The 20418-nt window shown below is 42.1% G+C and overlaps 1 protein-coding gene across 3 annotated transcripts in view; it reads left to right on the top strand.

Annotated features, from left to right (window-relative positions):
- Positions 1 to 20418, top strand: part of CLCN5 (chloride voltage-gated channel 5) — a 182170-nt gene that overhangs the window by 74252 nt on the left and 87500 nt on the right. Inside the window, exons 3-4 of one of the 3 annotated variants that reach the window (XM_077145738.1) lie at positions 9807 to 9977; positions 12969 to 13100. The exons of 1 other annotated variant lie outside the window; for it this stretch is intronic. Coding sequence is in view for 1 of the 2 variants with exons in the window: in XM_077145737.1 (XP_077001852.1) it covers positions 9974 to 9977 (4 nt within the window). In the remaining variant the exon portion in view is untranslated. The remainder of the gene's footprint in view (positions 1 to 9806; positions 9978 to 12968; positions 13101 to 20418) is intronic. One more of the 3 variants, XM_077145737.1, reaches the window with a different exon arrangement.

Genomic DNA, 20418 nt, shown 5'->3' with positions numbered 1-20418 from the left:
TCATCCAGGGAGATAATCTCATTACAGTTTCAAACATACAATATTGAATAGAGATTATTCTACCTTTATGAAATGGGATTTATATTAAAACATGGCTTTTCTTAGGGGGCATAATTCCTTTCAAACCAGCACAAATGCCAACAATGATAGTTAACATTTATTTAGCACTTGCAGCATACCATGCCCTGAGTTAGTACTTGTTATGTTGTCCCTGTTAATCTTTACAACAACCTTAAGAATTAGGTACAGGTAAAATTCCCATTAAATGGCAGAATCAGGAATTCCAAAGCTGAGACTACACTGTACAACTCAAACAACACAAATGTTGATTTGTTGGAGCATTCCCCTTTGCATATTCCTCCTTTTACATATGCACAGGAATATATACCTGACCCTTCTCACCCTCCACCACCACCACTTCTGCCATTATATGGGCTGTCCTTATATACTTGTAGAGAGAGTGCTACAGAACGAACCTTCTCATGATCAGATGCACCAAAAAAAAAAAAACAAAAAAAAAACCCACATGCAGATGAACAAGACTTCTTGTCTCGACCTACAAGCACACCCACTTTCTGACCTGTCTTAAGTGTCAGAATGTAAATTTTCTCAGTCCCTCTTCCACACTTAAGATCTGCAGGGAAGTTAGCCTCTGCATGTTTTTCTTCCTCGCCCTCCTTCACACACACACACACACACACACACACACACACACACACACACACACACACACACACACACACACACACACAACACACACACAGAATACCAGAGAAAAGAAACCTGATCCCATTGCCCTTTTATATTCCTTGCCTATAGGAGTGTGACGTTTCCAAATCCTACTCTCACATGTGGGGTTTGCAGGAGAGTTAACTTTAGGTAGTGTTATTTCTCTTCTCATACATGCATGTTCCTGACCACAGCACAGAATTTGCTGGGCTTGATCCTTTCTTATATATGTACGTTTACACGCACACACAGTGTGAGGCATCTGACCTATTCATTCCCCCGTTTTCCTTTTATGAAGGAATGTGGGCTTTTTCATACCTACTTCCACATACAGAGCTTACAGGAGACTGAACTTTCCTGTGCCTGTCCCCACCCTCACATACACACACGTACATAAAGGTCAGGCATGGGCGTGAGCTTTCTGAGCTGTATTCCTTTTCTTTGACCCAGCATGCAGGGCTGAGATTTCTTAATGTCTTTCTGTCTGGTTAAACAGGAGTGAGCTTTGTGATAGTGAGACCTACCTCCCACCCCATCCTACCACCAACACACGCACAGCTAATGTCCACAGTTATGTAAGAGAATGGGGCTCCTTATCACCCCACACCTCCTCATGCCTGTATATATGCACATTCTCCGTACGTGAGGGAGAATGAGACTTCTGACCTGTTTGGTCTCACCTGCTTTACATGTTGGGGTGTGGTCTGTCTCGGTTCCCCTCCTGTGCACCATGTTTACAGTATTGCAAGCTTTTGTAGCTGTGCCTTGTCTCTTAAACCCAGCATACCTTCTCAGTACCCTTCCCACCTGCATGCTTTGTAGGATAGTGTACTTAAAAAAATGGCTCACCCTCAGACACATATACATTCCCATGTGTAGCCCCGCACATGCATGTGGTGGAGAAGAATCCTTTTGAGTGTTAGGGCTCTCAGTTGTCTTGTATGGTAAAATGTATTGAGGAGTAAAAAAAATATCAGCCCCTCTACTGAAAAAAAATAAGATCAGAAACAGGAATTTATCCTTCAAAGACGGTGGACAACTTCTCAGGTATTATGTTTATCAACAAGATTGAGGATTAAAGAAAAAGCGTCAAGGTGAACATGTTTGGCTCTTTACGCTATCATTGGTGGTATCAGGTTACGTAAAATATATGCGCATTATTGTACAGCTAGTAAGTTTACTTTCTTAGTATGTACATTAAAAACCCATTGTGTTCTAGTTGTTTCAGAGGTCTTGGATCGTTGTTCAAATGATAATTATTTACAACATAAAAATAGTTTGGGGCGGGCAGTGGTGGCACAGTGGCAGAGTAAGACCCAGGCTCGATTCCTGATGCCTGCCGATGCAAAAAAAAAAAAAAAATAGTGTGAATATTTATGATGTTTTAAAAATATTATAAACACATGGTATACTGGTAGGAGAGTCACTTAAGGGGTCTTGTTTTATCCAGCATGCAGGACTATGAACCATGTAGCGCTGACCTCCTCCCACTCCATTCATAGTGTAAACTGAAGTAAAATTAACCTTGTTATTTCAAGCTCCCAACGCACGGTGCTACTGTATTATAGTGTCAGCTTCCTTATTGCCTCTTTCTCTAGGTGTGCATACACATGCATTTATGACAGGAGCTTGAGCCTTCTTATTATACAGTCTTGACTCTTCTCTCTTCCATTCCCTTCCTTGTCCCGCATGTGTGCGCCCAAGATGTGCCAGAGAGTGGGTTCTTATTACCTTCAGCTTTCATACACACAGCTTTGGGTTTGGTGATTAGGTTCACTTGTCTATGCAGTCAAAGTGGTGGAATCCTAGCTGTTCGATTCCTAGCTTTGTTATTCTGGACAAGTGACTTTTCTCTTTGTGTCACAATTTCCATGATATGAAAGTTGAGTAAGTAGTAGTGCCTACCTCATAGGGTTGTAAGAATTGAATAAGATGATACGTGCAATGAGATTACTATCTAAATAAGCTCCCTCAAACCTGGAGCAACTGATGATGGCTAGAAGAAAAAACCAAGTTGCCTAGTTTTACTATATGGAAATTTGGGAGGCACTCTCTCTTGGATAACTGTTTCATTCATCTTTCTCTCTTCTTAAACCTCCAGTGCCACCTCCCTACCTTCCTCCTCACTCTCAGCTGCTCACCTTGCTTCTTACTTCACAGAGAAAATGGAAGCCATGGTAAGGAGGCGTAAAGGCGTAAAGGTTCCCACCACACCTACCCAGTGTGCCTAAATATTCTGCTCCTCTGCCTGTTACAATAGATGTATTGTCTGTACACATAGTCAAGACCAATTCCTCCACTTGTGAACTAGATCCCAGCCCCTCTCACCTATTCAAGAACATTGCTCCAGCAGTTGATGCCCCTCTCTTTACCGCATTATCACTTGTTCTCTATACACTGGATCATTTGCATCTATATTTAATAATGCTGTAACGTCTCCCATCTAAAAAAATAACAGTAAAAGGCACTTCCTCTTCCTTTGACCCAAAGCTCCTCCAGTTTTCACCCATTTCTCTCTACCTCTTTATGGATTAAAAAAAAAAAAAAAACACCTTGAAGGAGTTTACTATATTCTGTCTTCATTTCTTTTTCTCCCATTCTCTTCTTTTCTTAAAAAATTTTTTTATTGAGATATCTTCATACAGTCCATTCAATGTATACAATCAGTCACTCACAATATCATCACGTAGTTGTGTATTTATCACCATGATCATTTTTAGAATATTTGCATCACTCCAGAAAAAAGAAATAAAAAGAAAAAAGAAAAAGCACGTACATCCCATACCCCTTACCCCCCCCACTGACGACTAATATTGCAATCTACTCAGTGTTTTTACCCCATACCTCCCTCATTATTTATTTATTTTTGTTCTTATTTTTTACTCATCTGTCCATACCCTGAATAAAGGGAGCATCAGCACAAGGTTTTCACAATCACATTGTCACATTGTAAAAAGCTATATAGTTACATAATCATCTTCAAGTATCAAGGGTACCAGAATACAGTTCAACAGTTTCAGGTATTTCTTTCTAGCTGTTCTAACACATTAAAAACTAAAAAGGGATAGCTATATAATGCATACGAATAACCACCAGGATGGCTTCTCAACTCTGAAATCTCTCAACCCCTGAAACTTTATTTTGTCTCACTTCTCTCTTCTTCCTTTTGGTCAAGAAGGCTTTCCCAGTCCCTTGATTCTGGGTCCTAGCTAATCTCCCAGAGTCATGTCCAACATTGCCAGGGAGATTTACACCAGGAGTCATGTCCCACGTAGTGGGGGAAAGCAGTGAGTTCACTTGCCGAGTTGGCTTAGAGAGAGAGGTCACATCTGAGCAAAAAAGAGGTTTTATGGGGGTGCTGTTAGGCGTAATTTTAAGAAGGCTTAGCCTATCCTTTCAGGAATAACTTTCATAGGGGCAACCCCCCAAATTGAGGGCTCAGTCTATTAAATTGGTAGTCCCAAATGCTTGTGAGAATATCAGGAATTCCCCAGGTGGGGAAATTCAATATTTCCTCCTTTCTTCTCAGTCTCCCAAGGAGACTTTGCAAAAACTTTTTTATTCTCTGTACATATCATAGAAACCTGTACAAACCAAGATGATCTCACTCCCTACTCAAGATTCCATGTAATTATGGTGTTCGAATAGACTGACCGTACAAGACATATTAGATAAAGTGCTACCCAAAATATGAATTTTGCACCAAATAAACATCTCTTCCATTGGTCTCACATAGATGTTAAAATTTTAAAACGTAGACCATATCATGCTTTACCTTGTACTCTGATTTGCCTTCGTCCTATCCAGATCAGCGTCATTCATATCTCTAGTGAAGTCTGATCACTTTTTCAGCTTTTTAAACAGTTGCTGTATGGGGCAATACTAACTATCATAGCTTCAGAGCTCTAACTCTGAGTCTCAGGTGCTGCATAAATACCCGAATTTCCAGAGAATGGCCAAGTTATACACAAATAGCTCAGCATCTCAGAATTTAGAAATAACAGTTACAACTCGTGAATATATGTGACTGCTATAAGAGCTTATAATCTAGGACCCTTTACAATAGGCCCCAACCTGATAACCCATGCTCTTGACTTTCAATTCTTTGAGTTTGTATATTATAGTTAGTCCATATTAGTGAGGCATAATAATATTTGTCTTTTTGATTCTGACATTTCATTCAACACACTGTACTCAAAGTTCATTCAGCTTGTTGCATGCCTCTCAACTTCATTCCTTCTTGCAGCTGCTCAGTAGTCTGTTGTATATTTACACCACAGCTTCCCCTTCTATTCCTCAGTTATTGTACTCTTAGTCCACCTCTATCCATTGCAAATCTTGAATGCTGCCACCATAAACACCAGTGTGCAAATGTCCATTTATGTCTCCACTCTCAGTTCCTCCAAATATATACCTAGTAAGAGGGTTACAGGATCATATGGCAATCTCACCCCTAGCCTCCTGTGGAACCAACACACTGCCCTCCAGAGGAGCTGCACCACCCTGTTTCCCTAACAACAGTGAAACAGTACATCTCTCTCTCCACATTTTCTCCAACACTTGTATCTCTCTGTTCCATTTTATTATTTTTTTTTTTATTTATTTTTTTTTTTAAAGAGGGAGGAAGGGAAGGAAAGACAGAGAGAAGGAAGGAAGGAAGGAAGAAAGGGAAACATCTTTAAACATTTTCTTGTTTTATTATATTTTGTTTGTTTGTTTGTTTTTACATGGGCTGGGGCCGGGAATCGAACCGAGGTCCTCCGGCATGGCAGGCAAGCACTTTGCCCGCTGAGCCACCGCGGCCCGCCCTCCATTTTATTTTAAAAGGAGAATTTATTAAGCTGCAAGTTTACAGTTCTAAGGCCATAAAAATGTCCAAACTAAGGCATCCAGATAAAGATACCTTAACTCCAAAGAAATTGCTGATGAAGTTTAGGGTTTCTCTTTCAACTGGGAAAGTGCAGGGCCCGCATGTGTGCTAGCTTTCTCTTCTCATTTCATAAGGCTTTCCTTGGGGCGTTTTCCTTCTGCATCTACAAAGTTCTCTGGCTGTGTGGGCTCTGTTGCCTCTGAAACTTTTCCTAAAATAGTTCCCTCTGGAAGGGCTCCAGTAAGGAACCCCACCTTGAATGGGTGGAGACACATCTCCACGGAAACCACCTAGTCAAAAGTTACCACCTACAATTGGATGGGTCACATCTCCATGGAAACAATAAAAAAGATCCCACCCAGAAATATTGAATGAGGATTAAAGAACATGACTTTTTTGAGGTATACGATAGTTTCAAACCGGTACAAGGGGAAAAATGCAAAGAAATCTCTTTTACAACCTATATTGTCATTTAATTTGATTAAAACGTGGCTGCAAACTGTTGATAATTTGATAGGATCTAAAAGAGTAGTAGCTAGACCTGTTATTTTCTTATATTTTATAATGAGATTTCATATACCTCTGATGCCAAAATGAACTGGTTAGTGGTTATTAACCAGTTTTTATTCTGTTGAGTAAGAGTGGCCTAAGTCTTTTTCTAGAAGTATACTTTAGATAAAATGAGCTTTTTTGTTTTATTAACTTGCCAATTCTAGATTGTTCTTTTGTTTGAATGCATATAAAATAGTCAATTCTCACTTATTGAACACTGAGATTATGTAGAGTCCTATACTGTATGATGTGGAGATATAAATATAAGCATGATTTTAATCTCCATATAAAGTGTGTAATCAGTAATAATTTTCAGTGCTTTCCAATAATGTGTAAACACATTTCCATCTCCTTTAAAGCTCAGCATTTGAATAATATGTCTATTCATTTTTAAACAGTTCTATTCGCACATCATGCAATCCAATAATTCTGTGTGGTATCTCTGCCTTTCCACCCGTTCCAAACTGGTGTACTGTGTGTCTGGTCACTGGAGTTCCCCCAGCAGCTGTTCTGTACTGTTCCTAGCTATTTGCTAGCTGCCCTGGAGGACAAACTAAATTCCACACCACAGTAGGCTACCATATTGCCCCGCCTACAACCCATTCTCTTCTGGATAGCGTCCAGTCAAGGCTTCAGTCTTCACCCTAGTACTACACTTACCAAGATCCCCAGTGCCTTTCATAGCACCCCCCCCCCCCCATTTACTGGGTAGTTCAGTCATCCTACTCAACAGAGCAGCAGCAGGGTTGATCATTCCTTCTGTCTTGAGATACTTTCTTTACCTGGATCCAGGGTTCCACATTCTTGGTTGTCCTTTTTCCTCATTATCCTCTCTTTCTCAGTCTCTTGGTGATTCTTTCTCATCTCCCTGAATTCTAAACATTATAGTGATATAGGGCTCAGTCTTGGGACTTCTGTTTTCTACTTCTCATCACTCCTTAGATGTTCTTACCTTGTCTTGTGACTCTAAATACCATGCTATGTGGCTGACTTCCATAATTATTACTACATTCTGGACCTCTCCCCTGAATTCTAGATGCACGTGTTCATCTATTTACTTGACCTCTGTAGTTGGATGTCTAATAAGCATCTCAAACTTAGATATACCCCTACTTCCCCTACCTGAAAAAGCCCAGTTCTTTCCTTAGTGTTGTCCGACTCAGTAAATGGAATTCCCCAATTACTCAGGTCAAGAATGCGTAGGCTTTTAATAGGCTAAGGTTTTTGGGTCCATCCTTGACGCTTGTTTTTCTTCCAGCCTCAAATCCAAGCCATCAACAAATCTTGTTGGCTCTACTTTTCAAAATATATGCCTAATCTAACCATTTCTCATATGGCCACTCTTCATCTCCACTGCTGCCATCTGAATCTAACTCTTCCCTGGGTTGACAAGAGAGCAGACCTTCCTATTGCACGTCATTCTCTCTTCCTTTCAGTATCTTGTTTTTGGTCTAGCTTTTTCTCTTTTCTCTCACTGTTCCCTTTCCCACATTCAGCTTTCCCCTAATGCCTCCCCAACCCCCAGCTTGAGTAAAAAGGAGGCCTCCTTCCAGCCACCACTACACATACCTGGTGCAGAACTACAGCACTAGGCCCTGACCTTGCTTGTCCATCTGCCTACCTGCAGCTTATTCACTCTAGTTTCTTTCTGCATCTTGCTTGACACACACACATGAATGCATGCAGTCAGGAGTGTGCACACATACAGGAGAGTAAACCATCTCACTGACTCCTTTGCTTACATTTTTTGCCTGGCTGAAGATGAGCTTTCTGAAAGCTCTGTCAATATGCAGGAGAGGGAACCTTAGCATCTAGCACATGCTCCCATGTGCAAGGGAAAATGGCTTCTGCTCTATTCTCTTTCTTTTTCACATCCTTTGCCTACAGAAATCTGTACTTTCTGAATGTCCTTCCTATCGTTTGGAACCAAAGTGATTCCTCTTAACAAGCTGTTACCTTCTCTCTCCCTCTGATACTTTCATGTTCCATCTTCCCATATCTGCACCCTGTCTTTTCTCATGCCTTGTGTGTAGGATTGTGAACTTTATTTGACACTTATTGCACGCAGGGTTTGCAGGAGAATGAAACTTCCTGTTACATCTAGCACACACATACAAACCAGATCTGCTTCACTTCACGCTCAATCCATATCTCCTCACACCCTACACAGGATGAGGGAGAATAAGGCACTCTGATATGCCTTACACAGTACAATGTGAACATTCTCATTTCCCCCTCCAGTATGCCAATGTACGGGGTATGTGGAAAAGTGAGCCTTCTTGTGCTCGCTCTCTCTCACACACACTCACATAAATTCACACACATTAACACATATGCAGTGGGAGGGGAAAAAATGAGTGACTTTGTTGGCTCTTCTTTCTAATAGCCGGCATGTAAGACTCTAAATTTTCTTACCATGTGTCATATACTATATTGGTGTTAGGGGGAAAAAAAAGAAGGTTGGAAGGAAAATGAGAAAAAATAAATCAATAGTGGATAGTGAACATTCAAGAAGGTACGTACATGAACATGGATGGAAACATACTTTCTCATTACAACGAACCTGGGACATAGTCACTTACATGTCCAAGGTATCTGAGACATGCACCACACTCACATACACACAGTGCATGCAGGAGAGTGAACCTCCTGAGATGCTTTTTCTCTTACATGCCTTGAGTGTAGGACTGTTGGCATCTTAATTACCCTCCCACACCCAAGGCCTGCAGGAGAGAGAGCCTTCTCTTCCTCTCCAGTGCATGAGCATGAGCACATACACATATAACACTGAAGGTGATGGAGGTCTTGATGTAGCCCTTCTTTCATATGCCCTGAGTGTGGGACATGTACAGATACCACTCCCACCAGCCACCCCTCTGGATGACTGTCCTACCTCCATGTGTGTCTCTCCATGGTTACCTGCCAGCACCTCCTCTCCACAGCACCCTTGCTCCCTGTCTGCAACCCCCAGGCTGGTGCATCTTGCTTCTTAGTGCATATCCATGTGTTGTGCCAAGAGAGTGAGAGTTTTCCCTGCTCCCTCTCTCACATCCCTTGCATGGTGGAGGGTGAGCTTTCTGGAAACCCCTCCCACATGCAGGGTTTGCAGGATGGTGAGCTTCAGCTTTCCTTGCTCTCTTGTGCATGTGCGCACACACATGCACACACTTCCACAAAAATGCAAACACAGACAAGGTAGTGGGAAAAAGAACAAACCTCTGCTCTGTTTCCTTTCTCCCATCTCATCTCAGTTGTACATAGGTAATGCAGAAGAAGGAGCCCTTCTCTTATATACACTCTCGGATAGGCACAGCCCAGAAGGAGCAGGAGTCTTCTGACCTTTTCCTTCCCTGCCAGCATCTAGTGGAAGAGAGAGTCTTCTCAGGACTCCCATACATGGGGCTTGATGGAAAATGAGTCTTCTGTCTAATTTTCGCAAGAAGGCGTGAGGGAAATTGAGTCTGTTCCTTATCATATATGGAAATATGCATATACAATCACATACATTTAGCATGCAGGAAATGGAGTTCCCTCACTATCCATACCTTCCCACGTGCACACATAAATGTTCACAGAAAGGTGTGTGAAGATCTGTCTTCTTAGACATTCATGCAGACATGAGTCAGAGTGTGAGTTTTCTCTATTCTCTTCCCAGACCCAGGATTTGCAGCTGATTCATTCAGTGAGTCATTCATTCATTCAACAAATATTTATTGAACATCTGCTATGTGTTGAGCACTCTTCTACGCACCAGGGATCCATCAGTGATCAAAAGAGACAAGAATCCCTGCCTTAGTGGGGGGAGACAGGCAGTGAACAAAAATGAGTAAGTAAAATCATAGTGCTTCAATTGGTGGCAAGTGCTCTGGAGAATAATAAAGCAGGGAAGGGATAAGGAGTGGGTGGTGGTGGAGGTGAAGTTTCAATATCAAATAGGTCAATAAGGGAAGCCTAATGTGTTCTAGGAACACAGTGGTTCCTGCCACTGTGTCAGGAGCAGAGGGGAGGGAAATAGTAAGATATGATGGAGTAGAAGGAAAGCAGATGGTTAGTGTGTATCTTTAAAGGGTAAGGACTCTTTTTTGAAAATAAAAAGAAAACACAGATAAACAAACCACAATACCATTATCACACTTAAAAATAATGAATAATTTCTTAATATCATCAAATATCCATTGTTCAAATTTCCAGTTGTCCTCAAAGTAGCATAAATTAGGAACCAAATAACATCCACACATTGCGTTTGGTTGCTAGATATTTTAAATCTTTTCAAATCATAATTCCCCCCTCTATATATTTTTTTCTTTCCTTGTTATTTGTTTGTTGGAAGAAACGGGGCCATTTGTCCTATGTGGTTTTTCACATTTGGGCTTTGCTAATTGCATCCCGGTGATGTAGTTTATGTGTTGCTTTTCCCTGTCTGTATTTCCTAGAAATAGTTGGATCTAGATACGTGATCCGGTTTGGGCTTGATTTGGGTTGGTGGTGATGGAACAGAACTACTTCCAATGGGAGACACATAATGACTGGCTGTCTCTCTTTCTGTGATATTAGTCACTATTTTTGCTAAGTTCCTAAATCCATTATTTCATTAGGCGCTGCAAACTGATGATATTCTAATTCCATTACTCTATCTTCATTTATTAGCTAGAATATTTCTATAAAGAAAAAAGTCCCCTCATCCACTATTTGAGTATGCAGTGATACAGGCAAGGTAAATAATCAGGATAAATGCTTGATTCCTTCTTTTTATTTGTCATTATTCAAAGTAATGCATTTGTTCACTGGCATCCTCTGAGGACTTTAAAAAAGAAACTTATGGCAAGCACATGGGTATAAATACATTTGATATTTCAGTTCATTACATTTCTTATCCTTATTGAAGCTCAAATATCCTATCTTTAGCTAGAGTGAGCACCTTCAAATAGGCTCCTGAGTCCTTTTAACATGGCCTTAGGAGTTATTTGATAGCTTCTCTGCTGTGTGGTATGAAAGATGTTCCAGGCTCATCTCATACATCTGGCCTGGACCAGGAATCTGTCATAGCCTCAAGAAGCCTTGGTTTCATGAAAAAGTTAGACTGGGCATAGCCCACATACTCCTGAAGACTGGGAGATGCTGGAGAATGCAGAAGAATGAGTTTTCTCTTTTTTTTTATTCGCTGAGCACTCAGTACCATCCTCCAGAACAGACAGATATCTCGGACGTGTAGTGGATCTTTATATACACAGTCCCACAGAGAATGGGCCTTCTGAACTCTCCCTGCTCTTTCATATCTTCCAGGAAGAGCAGTGAGCTTTCTCAGTATTCCTCCCCTAAGAAGTTGCTGAATGAAGGTGCACCTGCTTGTTACTGTTCTCTCTCACATTCACAGATATACGAATATATACAAGTAGGGTAGACAGGAGAATTAGCTTGCAAGTGAGACCCACACATGAGTAAGTGTTCAGCATATACAGGCATGTGAGCATACAGAGGGTTGGCAGGCAGAGATAGATCCTTTATTGGTTCCTACTTATAGAAATACATACCCCATCCTCATTCACTCATTCATACTCTCTTTCTCACTCACACACTCAAAAGAATGCATTTTCTGACTCATTCACCTCTTTCATGATGTGTTCTGATACTCCTATATGTACATGTGAAGCATGCAAGAGAATGAGCCATGTCACTGTTCCTTCTTTCACATCCCTTGCCTGGTCAAGGGTGAGCTTTCAAAAACTCTCTCCAGCATGCATGTTTGCAGGGGAGGAAGCCTCAGCTTACCTGCTGTCTTATATGGGCAGTACATGCTACCATCCATCCACATTCATGTATATACCCATAATGCATGAAGGCATCGCCAGTGGGAAGGTGCATGCCCCTCTGACTCCTCTGTTTTTGCACAACTCTTGCCTGTTGAAAAATAGCAAACCCCATTTCCATACACTGAGTTCGCAGGAGGGTAAACTTTCTTATGAGACTCATCTCTCCCTGTCCGGTCCTCCCTCTCTCTCTCACCCTCATTCTGACTCTCTCTCTCTCTCACACACACACACACACACACACACACACACACACACACACACACACATACATATACACACACCCCCGTAGAGAAGATTTTTTTCTTCATATCTTTTATATGAATTGGTATGAACTTTGTTTATATATAGTGATTTTAGGAGAGGGGGACTCCTCAACTCTCACACTCAAGGATTCAAGAGAATGAATCTATTTTTCATCTCCTGTCCATGTAGGTATTTACCTTGCAGATATTCAGACCTTTTTCTCCTCACATGTCTCTTGACTGCAAAAGTGTGATACCCCCTTGAAAATCTACATTTATTCAAACACATGTACATATATAAATGGAGGGTAAGAAGTAAAAATAATGATAGCTCTATGTCAGGTACTCTGCTCCACTTCATATTTGTTCGGAACCATATCATTTTCTTGGCACCATTAGGCATTATTATTCAATTTTTCAGAAGTATAACTTAACCTTGGGAAAGTGTAGATTGTCTAAGCTAATATGTGGTGGAGCTTTGATTTGAACCAGGGTTGTGGGTACCAAATGTGGTCCCCAGATCAGCATCACCTGGGAACTTATTAGAAATGCAAATTCTTGGGCCCCACCCCAGACATACTGAATTAGTAACTTCAGTAACTTGTATTTTAACAAGCTCTTCAGATGGTTCTGATGCATGTTAAAGTTTGAGAACAATTGCATTCTTGTTATATCCTCACACAAAGGATTTATGGGATGCTGAGCCTTGTTATCTCATATTCATTCTCTCCCTTTCTTCTCTCTCACACTCCTTTCTCTTCCCAGTCTCTTTGTCCTTATAGATGTATGCCTCGTTGTTTTTTTGTTGTTGTCCAAGAGAGCAGACAAACATGTGCTCAGTTAGACATCTTTAATGCGAAGCTTGAGACCCTTCCCTTTACTTCTATATCATCACAAGTAAGTACCTTGCATGAACATGATAAGCCTTTTTTTTTTTTTAACACATGTGGGCCTTCTACTGTGCTCCCCCTCTCTAATCCTTGCTACCTGGGTGAGAGTGCTGTCTGAATGCAATGCACCTGGGCAAGGATTCGGAGAGCGAGAGCTTCATCTTCACATAGGACTCATCTTCGCGTAGGACAGAAAGAGTGCCTTTATGTCCTTCCCTCCATTCCAGAAATGTTTATTGATCATCTCTTCAATACATGATACTATGTTGGGCAATGAGCATATATGTTGGTTTGAAACTGTTGTGTACCCCCAGAAAAGCCATGTTCTTTAATCCTCTTTCAATATTGTAGGGTGTAAAAACAAGCAAAACAAACAGAAATAAATAAAAGAAAAAAAATATTGTAGGGTAGAAACCCTTTTGATTAAATTCTCTCCACAGAGATGTGACAGGCCCAGCTGTGGGTGCGATCTTTTAATTAGATTATCTCTACGCAGACATGGCACACCCAGTTATTGGTTTCGCCTTTTGGTTGGATGGAGATGTGACTCCACCCATTCAAGGTGGGTCTTGATTAGTTTACTAGAGTCCTTTAAAAGGGGAAAAATATTGAAGAAACCTCAGATGCAGATGCTTGGAGAACAGTTGCTTCAGAGCTGACAGAGACATGCATATTTGGGGATGCTTGGAGTGCTGACAGAGAGAGCAGATGCCTAGACATGGGCAGAGCCCAGCAGATGTCACCATGTGCCTTCCCATGAGATGCTAAGCAAACCAGAACCCAGAGTTGTGTCCCAGAGGAGCTGAGTGAGGGCCTACAGAAGCTTAGAGAGAAAACCACTGGCACCAGAAACTAGAAGTAATGGAACTGGGAACAAAGACCAGCAGATGCCAGTCACAGGTCTTTCCAGCTGGTAGAGGTGTTCCAGATGGCATCAGCCTTTCTTGGGTGAAGGTAACCTCTTGTTGGTGCCTTAATTTGGACATTTTCATGGTCTTAAAACTGTGAACCTGCAACTTAGTAACTTCCCTTTTTAAAATCCATTCCATTTCTGGTATATTGCATTCCAGTAGCATTAACAAACCAATACAGCATACGATAGTAAACAAGGTATGTCTAGTTCCTGCCCCCATGGAACATACTGTTGAAAAAGAATGGAATTCCTCATCAGCCATTATACCTACATGCCCTGAGAGTGGGTGGGCCAGAGTGGACTTCTTCTTACTACTTTTACCCACAAAACACATGCAAAAAGCTCAGATCTTTTCATTTCAGATCTCACACAGAACTATATAGGAGAGAATATTCTCCACTTTTCTGTACAGTCACTCATAAATAATGCAGTATACATGAGAACAAGACCCTTTGTTATAGCTACACACACACACACACACACACACACAGAGGAAGGGCAGGTGCCTGAGCCTTTGTGTCTGCTCCCCCTCCCTAATCCTTGGAACCTAGGTGTGAGTGCTGTTTCAGTGCAACACACCTGTTCAAGGATTCAAGAGGTTGAGCTTTTTCGGCATGTAGAAGGGTAGACTACCTGTACATTACCTCTTCCACCGTCCCACCTTTAGAATATTTGAGTTTGCTACTAGGCACCAAGCCGTGTGCTGGGTGTTAGAGATGAGTGGCGAAGAAGATAGACGAAGTCCATGGCCCGGAATCCTAGTCCCAGGGTCCTATAGACGAAGCCAACGAAAGAATGCACATCATCATTCCCAGTGGGAAGGCTTACGTGCATGTCAGAGCGTGAGCTTTCTCTTTATTCCTAGTTTGCTATTTGTCAGATACTGTGCTGGAGAAACATACAACTGGTGAGGAGACTGCCACTACCAGTCATATTTCCCCAACTAGTTTATAATCTAGCAGAAGAATGGACGGGGTAAAGTGTCCTCATTTTACTGTACCATCCTCCAACATGTGCATGCACATTAGCCCACATACACAGATTATCCCAGCCTTTTTATTACCCCCTAAACACATGTTCATCACATATAGACTCTCATGTACAATCTGAAAAAATACATCATTCACAATGTATATTTAGAGGATCTGTAGGAGAGAGTGTTCACGTGACCTTGCGCATATAGATAAATACATATACACACCCTGGGTAGATGCATCGATCTTATTAAATGCACATATTGGTGCTCTGCAAGAACAGTTAAATATGCACATACACACAGTGTGCAAGTGCCTGAGCTGTTTGCTGTACTCTCCCTCTCTAATCTTTTGTGTCCGGACATAAGTGTTGTCTCAATGCAGTGCACCTGGGCAGGGATTCCAGGAGGTAAGGACAGAGGATCTACACATCATCTCCTCTGCTTACTGCTTGCCTGCATGCCTTCCTTTCTCTGCCCCTAATTCTTTCCTTCCGCAGATGATATTTATTGAGTGCTGTGCTGGGTGTTGGACACATAGGAGTGAGCAAGACAGACTTGGCCCCTGTCTCCTCTGTCATCACCCATTGCTCCTGCATGTACTTATCTACCTACCCACCAACTCACACACAAAACTTCTCATTCCTGCTCACACTGGTACACGTAGGAGAACTTTCTCTTTACTTCACTTCAATCCTAGGTAAATACACTGGACAAGAACAGCGAACCTTCTGGTTAAACACACATGCAAGGTGTGCAGGTGCCTGAATCTTCTGCTCTAGCTCCCCCTCTGTAATCCTTGCTACCTGGGTGAGAGTGCTTTCTGAATGCAATGCACCTAGGCAAGGATTCAGAGAGGGGGCACTTTATCTTCACCTAGGACATCCTCCTTCCCTCCACCATCCTTTGTATAAATTCTATAGACTTCCTGACTCTCTTCCAGGTGCCGTGCTGGGCAGTTGGCATACAAGGGAGTGAAACACATCTGATCCTTTCCCTCACGGAGCTTACAGTGCAAGGAGAAGAATGGATTTCCTTCTCACCCATCAGGATGTCCTGAGGGTGTGTGGGCCACAGATTGGGACTTTACAACCCCCTCTCCCTGACACACACACACCTTGCTCTCACACAGATGTGTGTAAGAGAATTTTCTAAACCTCAGTATAGTCCCATATAATGCAGTATATGGAGGAGAGGGGTCCATCTCGTTACACACACAGACAGACACATATCCACTGAGTGTGCAGATACCTGAGCCCTCTGACCTCCGTCACTCACATTCCTTCAACTTAGGTGCACATTCTGCCTTAATTCACTACACCTGTTGGAAAGGGGCCTTATCTCCATTTAAAATGACATCAACTCTTCCCCCCACTTTCCCTTCCTCCCACCAATATTACAGTGTCTGCTAGATACTAGGCACTATGTTACAGAGGATGTAGCATGGATAAAAATGGACAAGGTCACCACTTCTGATGGAGGCTTTGTTCTGGCAGGTGACTAATAAACATGATTTGATACATGAATAATAATAGGCAGCTTTTCCAAAGAATGAATAGATTTCTATGTCCTTATTACCTATTATGCATATATAAACACGCACAAGTTGTACTGGAGTGAGATTTCTTAATACCCTCCCGCCCCGTAAACACAGACCCACCCAGAGATACGGACCTACATGAACAGAATCCCACTTACAGGGAGGGCAGGTAGTCTCCATCATTCAGACCAAGCAACTTCCTCCATTCTCCCATAGATAGTGATTCAATGAGGGAAGCCTTACTGCTGCTCTCACCCACCTATGTTCAGATTTCCTTTTTTTCACCTTTCTGTGCAGTCATATTCAGACACATTTGTATTCATAAAAATGAGCCTTCTCTGTAGACACACATTCTTTCTCTGAGCCTTCTGTTGTGCCCCCTTCTTTAACCCTTCGTACCTGCGTTTGAGTGCTGTCTCAATGCAATGCACCTGGGCAAGCATTGAAAGCCTGTGCTTCTTCTGCATACAGTACTGAGCACCTGTACATCCCTCACCCCTTCATTCATGGCTCTAACTATTATGAATGGATTCCCTGTCATGCGCCAGCCATGGAAAGACACGGTGAACACGACAGACAACAACTCTGTCCTCACGTGTTGTGTTTAAGAGAATGAACTTCTTTCTTCCTCATTATTCATGTATCCACATGTGCCTGAGAGTGAACCTTCCCGTTACTTATTACACACGTGCATACATACCAGCTCTCAGTTATAGAAACCCAGAGGTGTGTTCCTTTTTATACAGAGCTACATCCCTCATGTACATAGGATAAAGAGCCTCATTAATAGTTCCCTTTCTCCCATATTCAGTGTGCAAGACTGTGAACTTTTTACATATTCCTCCTGCAGCCAGAACTTGAATGAAATCTCACACATGCCATGTACAGACACTTCTGTTCATCCCTGTACAAGTAGAGGCAAAGCATCTGAGAGCAGGAGAGTGATGTTTCTTGTAAACAAACACAACCACAGATATACACACTAGATTCGAAGATGCCTGAACTTTCTGTGCAGTTCCCTCTCCTTCTTGATACTTAGGCATAAATGCCATTCCAGTCCATTGCTCAAGTACAAAAGTTCAAAGTGAGTCTCATCCATGCTTAAAAGAGTAGAGAGTCTTTGCATCACCCCTTTCCATTCTTTTATTTTTCTAATGTCCATATAGAGTGGTGGTTCTCCAAGTATGGTCTCCAGATGAGCAGCTTCAGTTTCATCTGGGAGCTTGTTAGAAATTCAAACCCTTTGCCCCCCACCCCTGACTTACTAAATCATAAACCACAACAATGTGATGATTCTGATGCTTGCTCAAGTTTGAGAATCAGTGATTTGGGGTAAGTGTCAAGCAAGTCAGGTGAGGTCTCAGACCTCAAGAGACTTAGTTTATAGGGGTGGAAGGGAATGAACTAGACCACTTCTCCATGTACAATCACATTGCTGCATACACATAGGCAGTGGCAGGGAGTACAAGTCTTTGTTATTCTCTCTCACCTCCTCCATAACCACACACTTGGTGAGCATATGAAGTTCAGTGAACACACAACAAAGACTGTATAGGGAAGATCCTTATCATTACTTCTCTGGGCATGCACTTAACATTTTCAACACGCACACTTGGCATGCAGAAGAATGAATTGCTCCTTCTCCTATACCCATTGCATATCGGAGTTGTGATTTCTCAAAACACCTCCTGTGTGCATGGATTACAGGAGGATGAGCCTTGTCGTCATGAACCTTCTGTTAAACACACTCATATTCAACCATTCAATCAGCAATGTTTATAGATCACTTTTTATATGTGATGCATAGTGCTGCAAGTATCCTACTAACTAAGGGATAATTCTACTCTTTATAGGGTATCCGTTCTACTGGAGATGTGTACTGAATGAACTTCCCTCAGCCTAGAAAACAGGCATGCTGGGTGTGCCAGGAATTGAGTCTTCTCATTCTCCTCTGCACACCCTTCCCTTCATGCATGCATACACATACATGTGTGTAAATACAGACACATTTCTGCACAAAACTGAAAAGCAGGAGAGCGGCCTTCTTATTACTTGCATGTATCTGCAGGAATGTGACCTTCCTTTTTATACATACTCAAATGCATGTGTGGTGGTGCTGGTGCCTGGATCTTGATTTCTGCTCCCCCTCAACTATCCTTGCAACTGAGACATGAATGTTGTCTTATCAGTGCAGTGGGGTTGTGGAAGGACATGAGATTGTGAACCTTGTCTACTATATACAGCACTTCTCTTTCCTTTGCTCATTCTTTCATTCATTCATTTGTGTGTGCATTTCTTTGTTTATCTATCTGTTCCTTAATTTATCCCTTTAACAGATTTACTGAGCTCTTGCTGTTTGGGGATACCACGGTGAGAAAACTGGTCAGTGATGCCAGCATTACTGTCTAGCGAGCTCATGAAGAATCAACTTCCTCATTACTGCAATGCCTGTAGAGCTCAGGGTGCCAGAAATCAGGTTTCTCTTTATGCCTTCATTGAGTCGTGGGTACCTTTGCACGTGCATCATATGGTGTGTGCATCCTGAGCCTTATGCTGTGCTTTGCACTGCGCTCCCCCCACCCTGGACTGTTACTACATGTAGAAGGATAAAGTGCCTGTGATTCACCACTCCCTCCTTCCTTCCCCTTCCTCTCTCCCTCCCTTTCACAAGTATTTAGTGAGTACTTATGTACTGATATTGTGTTGGACAGTGGCATATGATAGTACACAAGGTGGACTTGGTCCTTGCCCTCCAATAATCTATGTAGGAGAATGGACTTCCATGTCACCTTAAAATCCCTGCGTATGCTGGGTTTTAGTGGGCCAGAGAATGGAAATTGTTTATTATAAACACCCTCTCCCAACACACACAAAGTGCAGGACTTCTCGTTCCTGCTCTCTCATAGATCTATGTAACAGAAAACCTTTCCCACATTAAATGCTTCAAGCGTCTGAGCCTTCTTCTTCCCTGCTCCCCCTCTCTAATCCTTGCTATCTGGGTGCTAGTGCTATTTCAATGCAATGCACCTAGGCAAGGATTCAGAGAGGGTGAGCTCGACTGCATCAAGAAGGACAGAGAGCCTATACGTCACCCTTCCTTCCTTTTTTCCCGGCGGTATTTGTTGAGTGACTGATGGGTGGTGGGGGAGAACAGAAGACAATAGTTAGGTGTTCTAGTTTGCAAGCAGCCAGAATATGATATACCAGAAACAGAATGGCTTTTAAAAGGGGGAATTTATTAAGTTACAAATTTACAGTTCTAAAGCCATGAAAATGTCCAAATTAAGGCCAGGCTATGAAAATATCCAAATTAAGATACCAACAAGAGGTTACCTTCACTCAAGAAAGGCTGATGAAATTGAGGGTTTGTTTTTCAGCTGGAAGGGTACATGGCAGCATCTGCTAGCTTTCTCTCCAGGCTTCATGTTTCATGAAGCTCCCCTGGGGTGGGGGTGGGGTTTCCTTCTTCATCTCCAAAGGTCTTTGGCTGTGTGGGCTCCTGTGGCCCTAAAGCTTTTTCCAAAATGGTTTCCTCTTAAAGGGCTCCAGCAAACAGCTTCACCATGAATGGGTGGAGACACATCTCCATGGAAACCATCTAATCAAAAATTAACACCCACAATTGGGTGGGTCACATCTCCATGGTCCTTCAAAAAGCTCCCACCGAGCAATATTGAATGAGGATTAAAGGACATGGCTTTTCTGAAACACACCACAGATTCAAACTAGAACATTAGGGATTTCAGGTTTCTGTGTAGGTGGTTGTGTGTGTACTAGAGTAAGTATCCTTATTAACAATATCTTCATAGCCGGGGGCCCAGAGTGCTGGAGAATGAGCTTTCTGTTCCTTTCTCACAGTCCATATGCAGGGTGGTGGACAGGTACCAGAGCCTTCTTAT

The sequence above is a fragment of the Tamandua tetradactyla genome, chromosome X (genome assembly GCF_023851605.1).
Source record: "Tamandua tetradactyla isolate mTamTet1 chromosome X, mTamTet1.pri, whole genome shotgun sequence".
NCBI classification, from domain to species: domain Eukaryota; kingdom Metazoa; phylum Chordata; class Mammalia; order Pilosa; family Myrmecophagidae; genus Tamandua; species Tamandua tetradactyla.
This window is presented reverse-complemented; position numbering and strand designations above follow the sequence as displayed.